This window comes from Cricetulus griseus, chromosome 6 (assembly GCF_003668045.3).
Source record: "Cricetulus griseus strain 17A/GY chromosome 6, alternate assembly CriGri-PICRH-1.0, whole genome shotgun sequence".
Classification (NCBI taxonomy): domain Eukaryota; kingdom Metazoa; phylum Chordata; class Mammalia; order Rodentia; family Cricetidae; genus Cricetulus; species Cricetulus griseus.
Genome location: NC_048599.1, coordinates 49883910 through 49903670, shown reverse-complemented (window position 1 = coordinate 49903670; position 19761 = coordinate 49883910). Strand labels below are relative to the sequence as shown.

The 19761-nt window shown below is 39.2% G+C and overlaps 1 protein-coding gene across 1 annotated transcript in view; it reads right to left on the bottom strand.

The window, feature by feature from the left end:
• Window positions 1–19761, bottom strand: part of Anapc1 (anaphase promoting complex subunit 1) — a 76295-nt gene that overhangs the window by 47814 nt on the left and 8720 nt on the right. Inside the window, exons 8-20 of the mRNA XM_027421847.2 lie at window positions 17544–17689; window positions 17194–17414; window positions 16069–16278; window positions 13568–13663; window positions 11056–11146; window positions 10902–10967; window positions 9659–9793; window positions 8852–8992; window positions 7808–7868; window positions 6396–6583; window positions 3268–3342; window positions 1895–2163; window positions 958–1049 (exon numbers count right to left, since the gene is read on the bottom strand). Coding sequence (XP_027277648.1) covers window positions 958–1049; window positions 1895–2163; window positions 3268–3342; window positions 6396–6583; window positions 7808–7868; window positions 8852–8992; window positions 9659–9793; window positions 10902–10967; window positions 11056–11146; window positions 13568–13663; window positions 16069–16278; window positions 17194–17414; window positions 17544–17689 — 1791 coding nt within the window. The remainder of the gene's footprint in view (window positions 1–957; window positions 1050–1894; window positions 2164–3267; window positions 3343–6395; window positions 6584–7807; window positions 7869–8851; window positions 8993–9658; window positions 9794–10901; window positions 10968–11055; window positions 11147–13567; window positions 13664–16068; window positions 16279–17193; window positions 17415–17543; window positions 17690–19761) is intronic.

Genomic DNA, 19761 nt, shown 5'->3' with positions numbered 1-19761 from the left:
TAAAATTACATAAATGTTTAGAAAAACACACAAATAAATAAGACAAAAAGAAAGATGGTCATAGTAATTGTTCTTTCAAATTGTAAGAATTACATTTCCAATATTATCCAAAATGAATCATTATTTTTGTTATGGTAAATAGCTGATTATTTCTAAATTTAAATTATTTCTATTTTACTCTGTTCCAAATGGAAATTTAGCAATGTCATTTACAAACCATATATAAAACTAGCCGAGAGTTGGCCAGATGGCTCCGTAAAAGGCACCTGCCACCAAGCCTGACAACCTGAGTTCAATCCCTGGGTCCTACATGGTGGAAGAAGAGAACCGATTTCACCAAGTTGTTCTGTGAATTGCACGCATATGTAATGGCACATGCATACCCATATACATACATGTATGCACTGCCACACCCACAAAATACATATAAAAGTAATTTTTATATTGTTTTCAAAGAATCTAACTTTTTTTTTTTTTTTTTTTTTGCCTAGCTCTATAAAGATGAAAAAAACAAAGGAACACCAAAAGATTGAGCTCTGCTCTTTGAGTGCCTTCAGTTCCCAGTCTTAGACTGCAGCAGTGGTGGTGTAAGTGGTTGACATCTGTGCTGCCCAATATGGCAACTACTAGCCCTATGTGGTTACTGGGTATCTTAAATGTGGCTAGTGCACTGAGGAACTAAACTTTTACTGTAATTAAAGTCAAGTAAATATATGACCATTGCCTCCTAATGGACAACACAGGTCAAGGTTATAGTGTTTAAGCTTTGGAATGGGTAAAGTTTTAACTACAAACTAAAGAAGTTATGGCTTACTTCAACTCAGAGGTCAAAGAGATCAAATGCTACCTATTTAAAACCACTTGGCTAAAAAGACATCTATCCTCTGCTCTTTTCTGAGAGAAACAACAAAATGCCTATCTACCATTCAGAACACCCGAGGTGGTGTCAACACTCACCTTGATCAATTGTACACACTTGTCCAGTAGTTTTGACAAGAGTTGGGTAATCTCTGTAGTAGTGATCCATGTAAGGCTCCAATTTTAAGTCCCTAGAACAGGAAGAGCATACACAGAGGTTTTTCAGCAGCCCCCTTCAGTTAACTTTTCAACTTAAAAAGCATGTTTATGAGAAAGTTCTCAAATCTGAAGAATCTTCTTATGTATCTGGTGTCCCACAATCAAGCTTCTGTCTACACAAATTCCATGAAGGTCAAACTAGAAAAAGAGCATGACTCTGCTCCTTCCTGTTCTTTACTGGCTGTGGAATCTTCAGCAAGTAATCTCTACATACTACAGTATTTTCTTCCAGAAAACAAAGATATATTACCTAAGTCACTCTGAGGCTTCTTAATTTTGTGTTTTTGTTTTGTTTTGTTTGTTTTTCCCTCCTTCAGACACAATATTTCTACCAGTCATCCAGGCACTAGGATTATAGGCATGTGCCACTACTCCCGGCTACTACAAAGTTTGAAAATTAACAATCTATGTGCAGGAACTATAGAGCATGGTGCCTCACATCTGAAAACCCTAAATGTTGAAAGGATGAGACAGGAGCATCACAAGTTTGAGGCCAGCCACAGCTATAGGGACAAGTGCTATGTATTTCTGAAAGCCACAATTTGGGTTTGAAAATTAAATTACAAAATGGCATTTGTGATAGCAATGATGTCATTAGGGAAATGAATCATCAAATAAATATGCCAAGTTTCAGAAAAGTAGTTCAGAATCCTCAGGATCACAGAAGTCAGAGAATGTGCAATCAACTTAATCAAGAGGCTGAAATGCCACCTTTAACTACAAAGGGTAGACTGGAGTTGACCTAACGAGGTTCCTCTGACCTATCACAGAAAGCAAGTCCTTTGAGGACTTCTTGCAGTGTTCTAACGACATCTACCTTGCTAACTGAACAAGCAGGTCAATGAGGGAACAAATTCCTTCTCCCATCAGAGTATTCAACTTGAGCTCTTCATAGACAAGGTGAAGAACAAAGAAAATTGCAGGGATGTGAGGAAACAGAAGAGTAGAAGAATCCAGACTTAAGTTCTGCGAAACATCATCTTCTTTCACCTTCGAAATTTCCAAAGCACTCAAACATAAAGATTTGTTCAGAAGATGAGACTCGACATTGTGATGGTAGTCTGAATTTAGTAAGTATTCCCAGTCCTAAAAAGAATAAAAAGGACAGGAATTATTTACATTATGCTTCTTGGAAATGTCATTTAAAAATAACTGCAAGGGGCTGCAGGAGTTCATTGGCTAAGAGTACATACTACTTTTGCAAAGGACCTAACTTTGGTTCCCAGCACCCACATAGGTGGTTCACAACCACTTGTAACTCCAGCTACATGGGACCTGGTATCTCTGGACTCCATAAGCACCTTCACTAAAACACAAACCAAAACAAAAAAACAGTAAACAGCCTAAGGCACTCATCTGCAGAAGGAGGGCAAAGCACACTACAACATAGTCATACCACTCGGTAATAAACAGAACACACAACTGATACTTACACCACAATTGGATGGTCTTCAATACATTATGGGAAATGAAAGAAACTTTATGTACACTAGAATACAGACTGTACTATTTCATTTATATCAAATTCTGCAATAGACACAACTAACACATGGTCAGAGAACTCAAGTCAGTGCTTTCTTAAAGATAAGGGGGAAGGAAAGGACTGATTACAAATGACATAAAGACAGTATGGAAATGTTCTGTGCTCTGGACCACTTTAGAATTTACTATAGAAGCTGAGGTATTTAAGCATAAACCAGAGAAATACATACATAAATACATAATAATACATAAATACATAAAATAAATACATAAAAGGGTAAGTGCTGCCAGGCAGTGATGGCACATGCCTTTAACCCCAGCACTCAGGAGGCAGAGGCAAGAGAATCTCTCAGTTCAATGCCAGCCTGGTCTACAGAGCGAGTTCCAAGACAGCCAGGACTACACAAAGAAACACTGTCATCAAAAAAAGAAAACAACAAAAAAAAGAGTAAATACTGGCAAATAGTTGTAACTGAAATCATGCAGAAATATATAATTTATACTAATTTTTGTGTGATGATTAAAGACAAAAGTAAATAAATGACAGAAAATATACAGATTCTATCCTTCAAAATAATGTACTCAGAATTATAATAAAAAAAGCAAAAGGTAATAGAAAAACTGACAAATTGATAGGATTATCAGACTAGAGACATCTGTACAAGTCTCCACAAATCAGTAACATTAGTAAAACATAACAATGCTTACATCATCGGATCCAGTATCAGAAGGCCTTGCTTTTTTGGGTGCAATGACTGGAGAAAGTGACCCTTCAAAGTCGAACTGAAAAACAACCCCAAAGCAGAAGACAAAATCATGACTTTTTCACTGTTAACCTACCAGCTTAAGGATTCAAGTGCCAGTTCTGCTAATTCCAGAAACTGAAGACAGTCACTAACACTCTTTTTCATCAGGACATAAGATATAAATCTCTTCTTAGTTGCCATGGAGCTTAACTGTGTGTGTAAAGCATTTAGTACAGTGCCTGGATTCATAGGTACAGTAATGGTCATTTCTTTTTTTCCCCTACTTCTCTGATGATGCAAATTATACCCACACAAAAGAACACCAAAAAAATCACATAAGGAGTCAGTAGCACTTTCTGCCATGTTATAAAAATGAAAAAAGTAAATCTGGACAAAGCAAAGATTAGTACTATGGAACCTGTTGGCCACTGAGCATCATTTTCTGCCAAGCTTTGATCTAAAAAAGATCACATAAGGTTAACAGTCAAAGTAATATGGCTTTAAGACTGACTTTCAAGCTAAGTGGTACTGCAAACATACAGTTTTAGTTACTAAAGAGACTGTGGCAAGAGAGTTGCCGAGTATAGTTCAGGACCAGCTTGGGCATATACTAAGATTCATCTGGTTTTGTTTGTTCTAAACAGATTTCTTCTCAATTACAGGCTACCATGCAACATGAAAGTCATTGAACCATATCTTTCTTTACAAAAGGATGGGTTTTATTCTTCCCATCACATGAAAAATGTGGGGTGAGCTAGTTTCATAACTCCCTGTGAGACAGAGGAGCAAAACTCCTTGTCAAGAAGCTCTACTGGGGGAAGGGGGGGGCCTCTCGTAGTGAATCAGTATTTATCCCTAGTACACCAATGGACTTTGAGAGCCCACTCCACATAGAGGAATATACTCTCTCAGTCTAGACACATGGGGGAGGGTCTAGGCCCTGCTCCAAATTATATGACAGACTTTGAAGATTTCCCCATGGAAGGCCTCACCCTCCCTGGGGAGCAGAAAGGGGATGGAATAAGGGGTCGTGGGGGGGGGGGGGGCAGGGAAAGAAAGGAGAGGGAACTGGGATTGACATGTAAAACAAGCTTGTTTCTAATTTAAATAGAAGAAGAAGAAGAGAAGGAGGAGGAGGAGGAGGAGGAGGAAGAAGAAAGTCTACTGGTTAGCTACAAATAAAACAAAACAAAAAGCCAAAGGGTACTTAGTCATAATTTTAAAATCCTCTCACTCTTACTCTGTGATAAAGTGCAGAAAGACAGGAGGAGGTAACTCTCACTCAGCATTCACCTGAGTCATTGCCACAGGACAGGAAAGGGAACTCTGAACAGGACTCACTGCCTCACTAGAATTCATATTCCAGTAGAGGAAGGAAAGACAAACATGTAAGTAAAAACACACTTAACAGATGTGCTAACAGAAAAGGTCAGGCAGGCAAATAAAGAAGAGAACAACTGTACACAGAACAGACAGGGGAAGCTGTACTAGAGTGACAACTGACCAGTGGCCCAAGCACACCTTGTCAGAAAGAAGCAAATGTAAAGGAAACAGCAATGCAAAAGTCTGACGACTGGACATACTTGAGAGCTTGGGGAGCAGAATGCAGAGATCAGAGTGGCTGGCAGAGACAACAAAGAGAACAGATAGGCCCAAAAGGGTGGGTAAAAGGCACAGTGCATGTCCACACTTATATCCTGAAGAAGACAGAAGTCTCTGGAGGAGTCTACACCAGGAGTGACAAACATGACCTAACTTTACCAGGCTGCAGAAGGAAACAAACTCAAGCAAATGGCGACAAACAGCTAGTCAAAACCTCAAGAGTTATACTTTATTCCTAATTGACCAGTGGGCATCTGAAAAAAGAAACTCATTCCCATTTGCACAGAAGTAAGAGTCGATTGCTCTAACCTGGCAAAGGGCCACTACATCACAAATAATCAATGTGGTAACGGGGCAGTTTTAAACAACACTACCAAGAATGTTGATTGGACACCACTTCTAAATGTTATCTAGTCCCATCTCTTAAAAGATTTATTTTTTGAGAAATAACTAGATATGTGATTAGTAATTTATGTTAAAAAAATTGGTAAATTACTCAAAATTCTAATCCATCACCTTAACCCCTCAGCCACAACCATGTAAGAAAACTTTTCTAATAAAGCCCAAACATTAGTTATTTGTTTAAATATGATAAGAATGGAAGGGTTGTGTAAAACAATTTTAAGAATTTACAAAATTTCTATCAGTATCCTTTTTATGTAAAAGAAAGGCACCATTGAAAGTGTCTACAACAGCTATTCTCACGAGTAGGGGATAATTGCTTGCTTCTTCCTCCATTTTCCAAATCTTCCTCAGTGAGAAAATACACTTTCATAAAGATTAAAAAAAAAAAAAAAAATGGAGTTACTAGAATGAGGCCAAAACACAGGTGAGTACATATGCGTTTGGGGGACAAAGGGCTAATTTTATTCTGTAGTGACTTCTTCACAGGCCCAAGCATGGCTATCTGGAGAGTGATTTCCAAAGGAGTAACTCACCCACTCTGCTGGTGAGTCTGCGATCACCTGTAAAGGTCCTGCAGAAAGGTGACTCACAGGCCTGCGTGAGGCAAAGTGCTTCACACCACTAACAGTGTTCTCAGACTGAAAAACTCTAAATGAGTAAAACTCAAGCCCAGGACCTCTCTGATTCACCTTCTGACAAGACCAAGAGAACTACTACTTGTAGTCATTTTACAAAGATGAACTGAGAAACAGTCAAAATTCAGGCATTAGTAACACACAACTACAATCCAAGCATTTGGGAGGCAAAGTTAGAAATGTGGTCAATTCAAGCTCAGCCTGGGCCATATATATGACAAGACCTTAATTTTAAAAAAAGAAAAGAAAGTAAAACGTGCTTTAACACATTATAAAGACTTAAAATCTATTGAATATTTGATTCGTGACATATAAATACAAAAAAAAAAACTGTAGTACTATTCCAACATCGTAAATATTACTAAATGTGTTAGGTTATCTCATGTAGTTCTTCAAGCACTACATTTATTATAAAGGATAAATGAAGAGAACAACTGTATTTGCTTACACTTCGGGTCCACGATAAGCGGTCTGTGTTATAACCCATCATGTTCAAGAGACAGATGACAAACAAACTCCATTCGGAGTGGCAACTGGGTCCTCCTGGAGCACTGTGAACATTGTACCACTTGACGAGCATCTGAACAGCTATTTCTTTTGGCAGGATGAATTTAATTGCTTGCAGACATGTTTGTACTATTAAAAGCAAACAATGATTTTAGTATGTTTCCTATATATGCACTTCTTTCCCCCTTTCAAATGAAAAGGATTAAATTACTACTATGTCAAGGTCAACCACTAAGAAAAGAGAACTGTCATTAAGGAGCCAATTGGGCACAAACATTGTTCCATCAATGTCAATCACTTTAAAGCAACTACCGAATTCAACAGGACTCACAGGAGAGCTAAGGACAGCTGTCAGATCCCTAATTTTAGATAGAAATAGGTGATCATATAGCCTAGTTCACCTGAAATAATCCTAATTTACAACCACTGCTCCAATAAATAACTGTTCCCTTTTCACTCTCAAAACTGTCCTAGCTTGAACAAAAATGTTTACTCTGTCAAAAATATCTAATTTCTCCATCAATAAATTTACACAAAATATTGATTAAACCCTTCAGTAAATACAACATCCAACACAGGACCCTACCAACAGGAATGCTTATGGGATGCTGCAAGATGTTCTAAATGAGTGAACATTCCTGTCAACCAAAACCGCAACTTGTAATTTCTAAAACATCTTCCCTCACCATGCCATAAATGGGTTACCACAAATGCTATATTATATATACTCTTCCTAATGATGCCAAGTCATTGGTGTGAACTTCAGCTACAGTTGAGAGAGCCAAGGGTACTGCCTGCTGTAAAAGGCATAGATCTGCTATTGGGAGTAAATGGCCCTAGATAGTAACTGTTTTCATTCTCATTCCCTCCCCTCCATCACTGCCACCGACTCCATCTTTTGCAGCACAACCTTTTCCTCACCAGTATGCTATATGAGCACAAACACTGCATATACTAGAAGCAAGTGCTAACAAATCTTAGAAAACCAAAGAAGCAAATATGTTACAGCTGAAAACAAAATAAGAATTCTTAATAAATAATAAGAGGAATCACTAAGAACAGAGACTGTGGGCTAGAGAGATGGTTTAACAGTGAAGGGCACCAGCTTCTCTTGTAGAGAACCTGGGTTCAATTTCTAGCACTCAGACAGCAATTCACAACCATCCATAACTCTAGTTACAGGTGATCCCTCTGCTGGCCTCCCTGGGCACTGCATTCATGTGATGCACAGACATACATGCAGGCATATATACACATAAATAAGTCTTTAAAAAAAAAAAAAAAAAAAAGAACAGAAAACTACCTCCATCAACTGTTTGATACATCAAACTGAGAACACTAACTCACTCGTACCTAATTCCGAGGTGGCCACTTCAGGGATAGTGATCCTAACCATGGAGCCATTACTCAGTTCCTAGTGAAAGAGTGGAATCAAGGAAAAAAAAAAACAACAGTTTAAGCATTTTCAATCTTTTGAAAGCTTAAAAAATATATATGGTAATTTATACCATCACCAGCCTGTTGAAGCAAAATCCAATAAAATAACTACATTTTCAATTAGAAACGACGCTTCTAACTAAATGTGCATTTTTGCAAAAACACTTTCAAAAATTTTGTTTTAATATTGTCCACTTCCTCCCCAGTGCTGGGACTGAAAGTATGTGACACCATGCCTGGCCAAGTGTCCACTTTTTATACAAACACTACAAGACACCAACATCAAAAGGTGCCTTTCACCAAAAAGACAAAAGCATGGCAATATGCAATTAATGGATTAAATGTTTGTTTTAAATAAAATTGTTAAATATTTTTATTAATTACTTGAGAATTTCCTATGATGTGTTTTTAACATAATCACTTCCCTACCCAAAACTTCCCGTCATCTTTCCTTTTTCTTAACAACCCATCAAGTCCAACTTGTGCTATCCATAAACTACTGGATGTGGAGTCACCCACTGAAGGGTAGTACCCCACTGGGGCCATTACCTTAAAGAAAACTGACCCTCGTTACACCATTGATTCCCCAAAGCTCCTCAGTGAGGGATAGGGTTCCATAAATGTTTAATACAGAAATCTCAGAAAATACAGACAGAATTTTAAGTACAAAATAATAGTACATTTAAACAAATTATGAGATAAAGAATGACAAAGTAACTCAGCAGGTAAAAGCAATTATCTTGAAAGACTGGCAACTTGTGTTCAAATGAAGGTGGAAGGAGAACCAACTCCATAGAGCTGTCCTCTGACCATGTACCCCACATATACACAATAACAAATGCTTTGAGATCACTAAAAATGTTCATTTTCATTTTCACATAATTTTACATGCTGCCAAATGTGAAATGTTCAGGCAAATGGCCCTCAGCCAGGGAACCCACCCTTTGAAGGAGGACTTACTAGAGTGACTCTGTTATGAACAGGGTCTCGCACAGAATGAATGTAAGTTCCAAGCTGCTGGAAAGTACAGTCCTCATTGTAGAGAGAATCATTAAGTTTTGAAGAATCCCTCAATTCTGGAACTGGAGACAAGAGAACCACCTACAAAAAGTCACAATGCAACACAGATGAAGGACTGTTTGAGAATTAAAGATAAGGAACTATATTTTCTATATACTCTGATGATTCTAATCATTCTGCTCCAGTGATGAGGAGCCTGCAACAGGCCAAGGTCTTCACAGAAAACTACAAAAAGCAACTGAATGGCAATATACATACCTACATACATAGCCACACTGTCACATCCTTCAAAAGTAGACTACTCGTCTCCAGGCTTTCTAGCCTGGTGAGCACAAGTATCAGCCTAAGTTGCTCACAGAACTCAGCCCCAGTTCCCAATGGCATTCAACAGCCTGAGAGCACAGGTTGCTAGCCCACACACTCTCATTTACACCTCTTGAGGACTATCATGTCACCCTCCTGCTTTGTGACATACAAACAACTCAGGCCTTCTTTATGTCTCTTCTACTGACACAGACTTCCTTTGGCCTTCCTAAGAAAACACACCCTAAGAACACCTAACACAAATCTTCAAAGAACATGTCTCACAGCACAAACGAGGTAAGCATATAGTAACCATCACTTGTGCTTGAAAACATGTATCTGTAAATATTACCTAAAATAAAGTTAACCATAGAAAGAACAAATGCTTGACCAAACTTCTTTAAAACACGATTTACATTTGACAAGACCCAATTTCCTTCTTACCTCGTCCATTGATCCAAGTAATTTACCAAGAGGCTTGGGAGTAGTAACACCATCAAGGGGTGTACTAGGCCGGGGCATCATGTTGGACATTGTCAGGGAAGGAGCTGGAAGTCCAGGAATAAAAATTTTCCCCACCTTTAGCAAATAAAAAGATTGGGGGAGGGAGTAGTGAATATGTCATATCCTTTAAGTTAAATGTTTAGACACATGAGCTAAAAGTTCTTTATATATATTGAAGTTTATGCTCACTAAACACAACGCATATTTAACAACTCTTCAAATTAGGCCAGTCAACGGTGAATACCTCAGTATAAATTCTTTTGTTTGATTCAGGAAACTTTTTTGCAGAAAAGCTGAAAAGGGATGCTAATATAGTCAAGAGAGTATAAAAAATCTCATAAAGTACATCTCAAGAGTCATATTTATAACCTCCTTTATATAAAAGTTCAAAAACAAGGAAAAATGAACAAACTGTTCTTAAGTGACACATACATGAGTACAAAGGCTAACAAAATCAAAGGGTGCTTTACCAGAAAAGCCAGGATAGTGTGTTGGGGAGGCAGGTGAAAGGTGCATTCAGAGAACAGAATAAAGCTACTGGCAGGCCCAGTGTCAGAGGACTGAGGTAGGAGGATCCCAACACCTGTGCTACTTAGTGAGACCCTGCCATTTTCAAAAACAAAGGAAAAAACAAAGATATTGGCAGTACATTTTATTTATTATTCCTCAAACTAAGTTTTTTTTGTTTTTGTTTTTGTTTTTTTGAGGCAGTGTCTCACCATGTAGCTCGGCTGTCCTGGAACTCGCTCTGTAGACCAGGCTGGCCTAGAACGCAAAAGTTCCACCTGCCTCTGCCTCCCAAGTGCTGGGATTACAGGCATTCACCACCACATCCAGCTTAAGTATATATTTTAAATTTGACAAAGGTTACAAAAGGAAGTTACAAACAACATATATAACATTTAATATAATGAAATACTGCAATGCTGGTGCTTTCTAAAGCTGCTCATCTTCCATTCCCAAACTGGTTTTTAAGAGGCTACCTACTCTCAATAAAGGTTTCCCATTTGGTGAAGACAGGCACATAGTATCAAACCCTAGTACAAATTAGGACTGGCCTCCACAATGAGCTTCCTTTTCCACTTATCAATTATCTTCTGCCAAATTGCACAGAAGCAGCTGAGCCAATTGTAAATCATGGAGGCAGTTCTACCAAAAGCACAAAGCACTTCTTTCAACGTACCCGAACCACTCCTGTGTATAGCACCAGGTTCCCGTTGCCTTCTAATACCAGCATGGTGTCTATCTTCTGAAAACAAAAACAAACAAACAAAAAATCTCTTGTATTCTGAGTAAATTAATCTGATAAAGCATAACAATTTTCAATGTGCATTTACCTCCACTGGTGCTGCATCCTTTGCATGAACATTGGTGACAGAGCCAAAGATGAGCTGGGTCTTGTCATTACTCTCTTGAAACTTTACACAGCTAAGTATGAAAGTAAAAACAGAAAGAAACAAGTCTTAAAAGAGTGTCACTTGGCCTGGGCAGCTTCGGAAACACAGAGATCTCTGTGAGTTGGAGGCCAGCCTGGTATACAGAGTGAGTTCCAAGACTGGGAGGGCTACATAGAGACTTTGTCTCAAAAATCAAAGACAGAAACAAGTGTGTGCTCACTGCCGGCAGGGAGCAAGAGGACAGAGAGAACAGGATGGATACAAAGGAGCAGCAAATGGAAAATCTTCAAGGTGACAAAGGTTATTTTGTATCTTTAGCTATCAAGACAGTTACAAAAATCTGCAGATAGAAGAAAGCTGCATGAAACCATATAAATACACACACACACACACACACACACACACACACACACACACACACACACACACACACGAATGAATATGTGTAAAATCAAAGAAAGACGTGTAGGTCATACTGATACCAGTTTCCTGATCTTAAAAACATGCTGCAATAATATAAGATGTTACCAGTGAGAGAAAAAAAACACATGGGGCCAGGGATCTAGAAGGCTCAGCAGGTAAAGCCAAACAGCTTGGGTATAATCCCTAGGACTGTGTAGTGAAGGAGAGAACAGATTCCCCCAACTTGCCCTCAGACCTCCTACACTTGAATGCAGTAAGACAGACAGACAGACAGACAGACAGACAGACAGACAGACAGACACAGACACAGACAGACAGACAGACACACACACACACACACACACACACACACACACACACACACACACATCACATGCAATGCAATAATGAAAAAATTTTAAATTCAAAGACTTCATGATTTGGAGGACCTCAATACAATTTTGCAACTTGCTGTAAGCTATAGTTTTTAAATGAAAAGGTAAATGAGTAGAAAAAACATGTCAACAGGCATTTTGCCTATGAAGGTGTGTGGCTAACAGCCACATGAGAAAATGATCAATATCAAAAGCATCAGGAAGGGGCTGAAGAGATGGCTAAGAGGTTAGGAGCACCAACTGTTCTTCCAGACAACCAGGTTTGGCTCCCAATACCCACATACTAGCTCACAACAATTTGTAACTCCAGTTCCAGGGTATCTAATGTGCTCTTCTGCCAAGAACCTTTGTGGGCACCAGACATGTACACACACAGTTCACAAACATACATGCAGACAAAACATACATACACAGAAAATAATTATTTTTTTAAAAAGTATCAGGAAAATATAAATAGAAACCACTTGACACTCCATTAGGGTGGCTATAATCAAAGATGCTGACAACATCCAACACTGTTTGGAATAAAGAGACATGAACCAACCTTTACACACAGGAGGAAGAAGTGTAAAACTGTACAGCCATTGAAAATCAAATCAAAAAAAGCCTTAAAAAGTTTAACATGATTTACCAGTCAGTCCAACAATTCCACTGCTAGGTATCCACCCAAGAAAAACAAAATTATATATGTCCATACAAAAATATTTGCACACAGGTTCCTGATTCACAGTGGTCAAAGAGTGAAAATGGTAAGCATGGTAGCACATGCCCTTTAATCCCAAAGGGAGGCAGAAGCAAGTGGATCTCTCTGTTCAAAGCCAGCTTGGTCTACATAGGTTTCAGGACATGCAGGGCTACATAATGAGATAAACTATCCATCATGCTGGGCAGTGGTGGCGAACGCCTTTAATCCCAGCACTCGGGAGGCAGAGGAAGGCGAACTCTGTGAGTTCAAGAACAGCCTAGTCTACAAGAGCTAGTTCCAGGACAGCCTCCAAAGACACACAGAAACCCTACCTCGAAAAACCCAAACAAAACAAAGCAAACAACTATCCATCAATTAGTAAGCAAGCAAATGTGACCTATCTATACACTGAGTACTGTACAATAACATTGAAGAAGTTCTCATACATGTCCCAACAAGGTGGATCACAAAAGTCACTATGAGAAGTGAAAAAGTTGATCACCAAAAACAAAAACAAAACAACAACAAAAACGAACAACAACAAAACCACATTTATAGGACAGGGTGTGGACAAATGTCTTTTATTTCCAGAATTTGGAAAGCAGAGGCAAGCAGATCTCTAAGTTCCAGGCCAGCCAGTGCTACAAAATAATAATAATAATTTTAATGATTAATATGTAAAGCAGAAAGCCCCCCCTAGAATGGCCGCCTGAGGCTGGGAGCCGGGAAAGACCAGCTGCATATGGGAGAGGGTCTCTCCATGGTGATTCAAAACTGTTTAAGCCTGGACTGTGGAGTTGGTGGCTACACACCTCTATAAATTTACTAGAAATTACAAACTATACACTTACTACAAGTTAACCTTATGACACAACCGAACTCTCAATAAGGCTACATAAGAAAAACAGAAAAGGAGAGAAGGAATCAGCCCTAACTTCCTTCAAAGACAACAGGAAATAGAAACACTTACCGTAACTGAAGCTGGGTCTCCACTAAAAAGCACAAGAACTTCTGTCCACACAGGTCAGTTGTTATAAATACCTTGGAGGCAGGAGAATTTTTCTCTCTAAAGTAGACACATTAATAAACTGTCAGTATTGGTCCAAAAATCTACCTCAGTAACTTAAACTTCGTAAACATTTTACAAGAAAGCATAATACTCTTCCTGGATCAAGCAATAACCATGACACAAAAACTCCATGCGTATGTGTTCAAATATCACTTCTAAAATTAATTGCTCCAATTTCAGATTCCCTTTTATCCATCATTTCCTTTCTCTATATGTGCAACACACTCTCTAGTTGAATACATCCCTATTCAAGTACTCATAGTCAGACTATAGCCTAAAAAGGATGCTATAAAGGGTTAAGTGGAGGGCTAAGACAGTGACACAACTCGTAGGCACATACCATGCAAATATGAGTACTAGGGTTTGAATTCCCAGAACCCAACTAAAGGCCGGGTGAGTATGGCAGTCCAAGTATAAACCCAGCACTTGGAAAGCAGAGACAAAGGGTCCCAGGAACAGGATGGCTAGCTGGACTGTCATATCAGTGAACTCTGGATTCAATTCAATCCAGACCTTGCCTCAGTGAACAAGGTATAGAAGGTAGGAAAATCAGGAAGATTCCTAATGTCACACCCAGACCTCCATGTGTATATACCAGTGTAACTGTACATGCAAACACACATACCCCACAAGGGGAAAAAACAAGAGGAAGGAGTTATTTGGTCAGAAGTAAAAATGTTGTGTGGCTAGGTAAAAGACCCACTCTTATCTTTTAGTTATATAAAGCAACAATTTCGGGTGAAATTCAGAGACTACTTTTCATTACATAGTTCAACAAATGCAAAACACCCCTAGGCAGCTCCTTAAAACATTCGACAAGCCATCTACCTCACTTCCTTACCTCCCATTTCTTTTGCTCCATGCTTCCCTAGCAACCCTCAAGCCTAAGGTAAGTGATCAGAATGGAGTCGATGTACCTTCTCAAGTAATAAATAGTCAGGGCCAAACAGCACCAGCACCTGGAAATACTAACACTACTCTCTTCTTGAAATGTCTGTGTGTATTCATGACATCTCACCTGACTTCCATTCCTCTATCTCTGTAGCAGCTCTCATCATCCACCTCCCAAATCCTGAGTCCCTAGTCTTCTACGGCACTCAGTTTTAACTTGTTAGGAGGTGATAGATTGTGAAAACTGAATGAATGTTTAAAAACCCTGCCCAGAAAAAGGCCTACACACTACACATACCCACTACCACCTAACAATTCCAGAATTAACAGAAACCCTGTAAATCTATCCACAGGCCCCCAGAGACCCCAGGAGCCTGACACTCACACTCTGTCAATCCTAGGCCCCCTATGCCTCAGTCACACCTACAACTTGTTCTGCTGTTTGTTTACTATGCACATATAAGCAGGCCTAAAAAGGCAATCACTCGCAAACCTCTTCATTCTCAGCTTGTCCCCTCCCCTCACAAGGCAAAGCAGGAGTATCAGTCTTCACACTCACACTCTCAACTGCTCTTTGGACCACAGCTGCTGACTGTGCCCATCTTCCCCAAGCCCTACCTGCAGAAGAGCAAGCACTCCAGTGTCGCTATTTTTAGCTATTTGTTGGACAATCACTGGCATGTGGCTGAATTAATTAACAAATTATCGATGAGATTACAAAAGGATTAGGGTTATTTATTTCTCAAAAAGTAGAGCTGACATTTAACACAAAGATAAAATTACCCAAAACTGCCATAAAATTTCAAATTACTGAAGCTATATCTGGTGATTTTAATGAAAATGGCCCCTTTAGGCTCAAATTGACATGCTTAGTCCCTAGATGAAGAGCTGTCAGGGAAGGATTAGGAGGTGTGGCCTTGTGAGAGGATACGTATCACTAGGGGTAAGCTCTGAGATTTCAAAAGCCCACTCTAGGCCTAGGGTCTGGATCTTGCTCTGCCTAATGCCTGTGGATCAGGATGTAAAGCTCTCAGCTAATGCTCCAATGACATGCCTGTCTGCTTCCCACCAACATGATGACTAACTCTCTGAAACTATAAACAAGTCCCCCAACTAAATGCTTTTCTTTTAAGTGTTGCCTTAGTCATGGTGTCTTTCCACAGCAATAGAACCCTAACTATGATAGTACAAAATTAGGTATTTTGCCCTAAAACTTCAAATACCTCAAATCTCAAAGGTTACTATATTAAAGAAATAAATATTCAATGAAAAACATTTCTATGATCATTTTAGTATTAATAATTTCTTCTAAAATTAAGGTGGTATAAATATGTATCTCTGTATAGTTTATGTGTGTTAATACCATAACTAATGTTGAAAGACATTTTAAATCATTTCACACATATTTAGTAAGCACTCTACCGATTAGTTAAACCATCAGGCAAAGCACGAAACGTTTTCCAAAATGTTAGTAATATTTTTCTATGAATATAAAATTATATCCACCAAACCTTGTACTAGGAAGTGTTTCAGTCCACAAGTGGTCAATGCACAGCTCAGGAATAATAGGCTCCGTTTCTGGTGCCAAAAATGAGTCGTTGAAACTGCCACTTGGAGAATGAGAAATACTGTGTCTCTTTGGCGACTGGTTGTGGCCTGAAAGGTTGAATCTCTGCACCCCTGAGAAGGAGTGTACCCCTAAGGCAGGAGAATGAGCACGGCTGCAAAATAAGCAGAGTGGGCATCACCATGAGCAACCTGGGTTCCTAACACATGCCAATAACTCGTATTCAACCCTACACATGGGAAGAAGCACTCATGGTACAATGCTAGTTACACAGACACTTTCAGAAATGAACAGCTATTTCAATGGTTTATCCTAGTGATTTATGACAGCCTAAAGCTTTATTTATAACTAATGTTAAAATGTACTTATGCCAGGAATAGAGGAGCATGACTTTAATCCCAGCACTCAAGAGGCAGTGACAGGCAGATAGATCTCTGTGAGTTTCGAGGCCAACCTGATCTACATACTGAGTTCCAGAACAACCAAGGCTACACAGAGAGTCTTTAAAAAAATAAAAAATTTAAAAAAAGATTTCACTTAGAACTTAAAATAAGTCTCTTTTTCAAAAAGTAAATGATATACATTATTCAAAGTAGGCTGCTGTACATATACAAACCAGCCAGGCAGTAGTGGCACACACCTTTAATCCCAGGACTCAGGAGGTAGAGGCAGGCAGATCTCTGTGAGTTCAAGGCCAGCCTGGTCTATAGAATGAGCTCCAGACACAAAGAAACCCTGTCTGGGGGGGAAAAAAAAATTAAGGTTTTAAAAACTAACGAAGTATTTGTAGAATTAAACGTGACTCCAAGTGTTGCCACATCATGGGAGAAACAACGCAACTTTACAGCTTTACATCATAAGAAGGGTCTAAATACGACTCAAACAAAAAATTGGGGCATCACAGGTTTAGAAGTTTTAAAGTGGCCATAATTGGGTTTATGTCTAGTCCCCCTAAAAACTACCCAAAAGTTGTCAGTAGGAACCTTAAATTCTTCAAAAATGTAAGAGCTAAAAAAAGCAGGTATCCGTTGCTTGTAATATTATGTTTAAAATAAAGAAAGGCACCTACCTGAGAGCCGCCATGTTGGAGATGGAAGGCGAGCGAGAGTGCAGGCTGGGTGAGGAGGCAGAGCGACTCTGGCTGTGAATGGAGGAGTAATTCTGGAAAGGTGAAGCCACGGGGGATTCACCTTTGGAGAGGCTTCTGAGATGTGCTGTGAGGGAGCTGCTAGTGGCGGCATTCTGAAGGGTCCCTGCCTGATCAGGGAACTTCAAAACAGCATTCTCTTCCTTAAGTCAAAGTGAACGGGAAAATGAGCAATAAGGATACAGGATGGATGGAACTCAACTGACCTCAAAAACTGTGCATGCATTCAGGATTCACTCTCTCACAGAAGCAGCAGTATCCGTCTCCCTTACCTCTGGCTTTACTCTCCGAAGAGTCCACACAGAATGCACATTTTGAACAGCATCATAGGTCATTACAATAGAGGGGTCGATATTGAGGAACACAATTTTCATTGCAGGATCTACAACATACTGCACCCGTGATGAGCCAAAAAGGCCTGAAAATCAAAATGGAAATGACCAGGTATAGAAGAGTAGCTTTACTATTTTAAAAGAATTATTTATGAAGAAAGTTCTCATTGTTCCTAAAAGGAGAGGGAACCAAGACAATTAAAGCACAAAACCCATTCAGTGTTATGTAACTGACCTGACAAGGAATTTTAAATTTACGGATTGTCTACTTCCTCAGAAGGCATTAAACATGGCATAATGACTAGTTGCACTTTGTCACACATATAACTCAAAAGTTGAAGATTTGTCCTGATTCGTCATTAATAGAGGCAAAAAGGGTCCAAGACTCCTCCTCTTCATCATTTGGGGGGGGGGGGGTTGGGGATGTTGTTGTTTGTTTGAGACAGGATTTCACTATGTATCTCTGGCTGTCCTGCCTAGAACTCACTAGGTACATCAGACTGGCCTCAAACTCACAGAGATCTGCCTGTCTCTGCCTCCCAAGTACTGGGCTTCCGTGTGCCACCACGTCCAGCCAACAATCAACTTCTTTCAAGATTACAACCATCTGTTGGAAAGGTCCAACTAACTGGCTCCCTGGCTCTATTACCTCTAATAATTAGTGAAGTGGTGAACAATGTGTGCTTTACTCATTACAAATCAAGTTTTTCCTGCTGAGTTCAGTTATTTTTCTACTGCACCACAGACCAGTTTCCATATCCTTAACAATTTTCTCCTCAGTTAAAATATTGGGAAATGAAAAACATGATTATTCTGCAGGAATAGAAATTATTTTATAAAGAAATAATAAAACTAGCCAGGCATGGTGACATACACCTTTAATCCCAGCACTTAGGAGACAGTGGCAGGCAGCTCTCAGTGAATCTGAGGCCAGCTTGATCTACATAGAAAGTTCCAGCCCAGCCAGGCCTACACAGTGGGATGCAGTTTCCAAGAAGTAAAAAATAAGCAAACGGCCAGGTGTTGGTGGGGCACACCTTTAACCCCAGCACTTGGGAGGCAGAGGCAGGCAAATCTCTGTGTGTTTGAGACCAGCCTGGTCTACAGAGCTAGTTCCAGGACAGGCTCCAAAGCTACACAGGGAGACCCTGTCTTAAAAAAAAAAAAAAAACAAAAACAAAAAAAGAGATCAAGAGAGACAGAAGCTTCACTATGTTGCCCAGCCTGCCCATAAAATGCTAGTCTCAAGCAATCTTCCTCCCTCAGCCTCAGAAATAGCTGGGGCTATAGGTACTTGCCTCCACACTCCATTTTTACCAAATCAGAATCTTAGGTATTTATAGTTTTATATAGTACATGATCAACAATCTTTATTGCCATTTGCTACAACCTTTAAAAAGACAGCTGGTATGTTTTACAGAAACAGGACAGAGGTTTGATTAGCAATGGCTATCCCACTTATGCTGCAGGAGATGAAACTTCAGTGGCATTTGGAATGCACCAGTAAAATGACCAAACACTATAAATATAAATGTCCTTCCAGTCTTCAGTCTTTATTATTTGTAGGTATCGATTCATGTTTGGTAAAGCCTAAATTTAAAGCCAAACATACAGGAAGACTTTAGATATACTCAAGGTGTGGATTATCAGTAAACTTGAACAAAAAAAGTGAAATACTAAAATGTGCTCAGTAATCAGGACTCTGTTATTTTTACTCAAAACAACAACAACAACAAAACCCTTTCGTTCATCCAAGTATCATTCATTTTCTTATTTTCAAAGGACAGTCACCTATAGGCAAGTTAACAAACATGAGTGTCCCTCACTGATTTATATGTCTTAGTTTTGCTGAGATAACTAATGTCCTTGCTTTCAATGAATTACTTTCAGGATAAAAGTGACTTTTTTTTTTTTTTTTAATATCTATTTATTATGTATACAGTATTTTGTCTGCATGTATCCTGCAAGCCAGAAGAGGGCATCAGATCTCATTACGGATGGTTGTGAGCCACCATGTGGTTGCTGGGAATTGAACTTAAGACCTCTGGAAAAGCAGCTCAACCTCTGAGCCATCTCTCCAGTCCAAAAGTCACTTTTATAACACGCTTAAATTTTCTTCTGATAAAACAAGCCACTTTGTAAACAAACTTCATTTGTA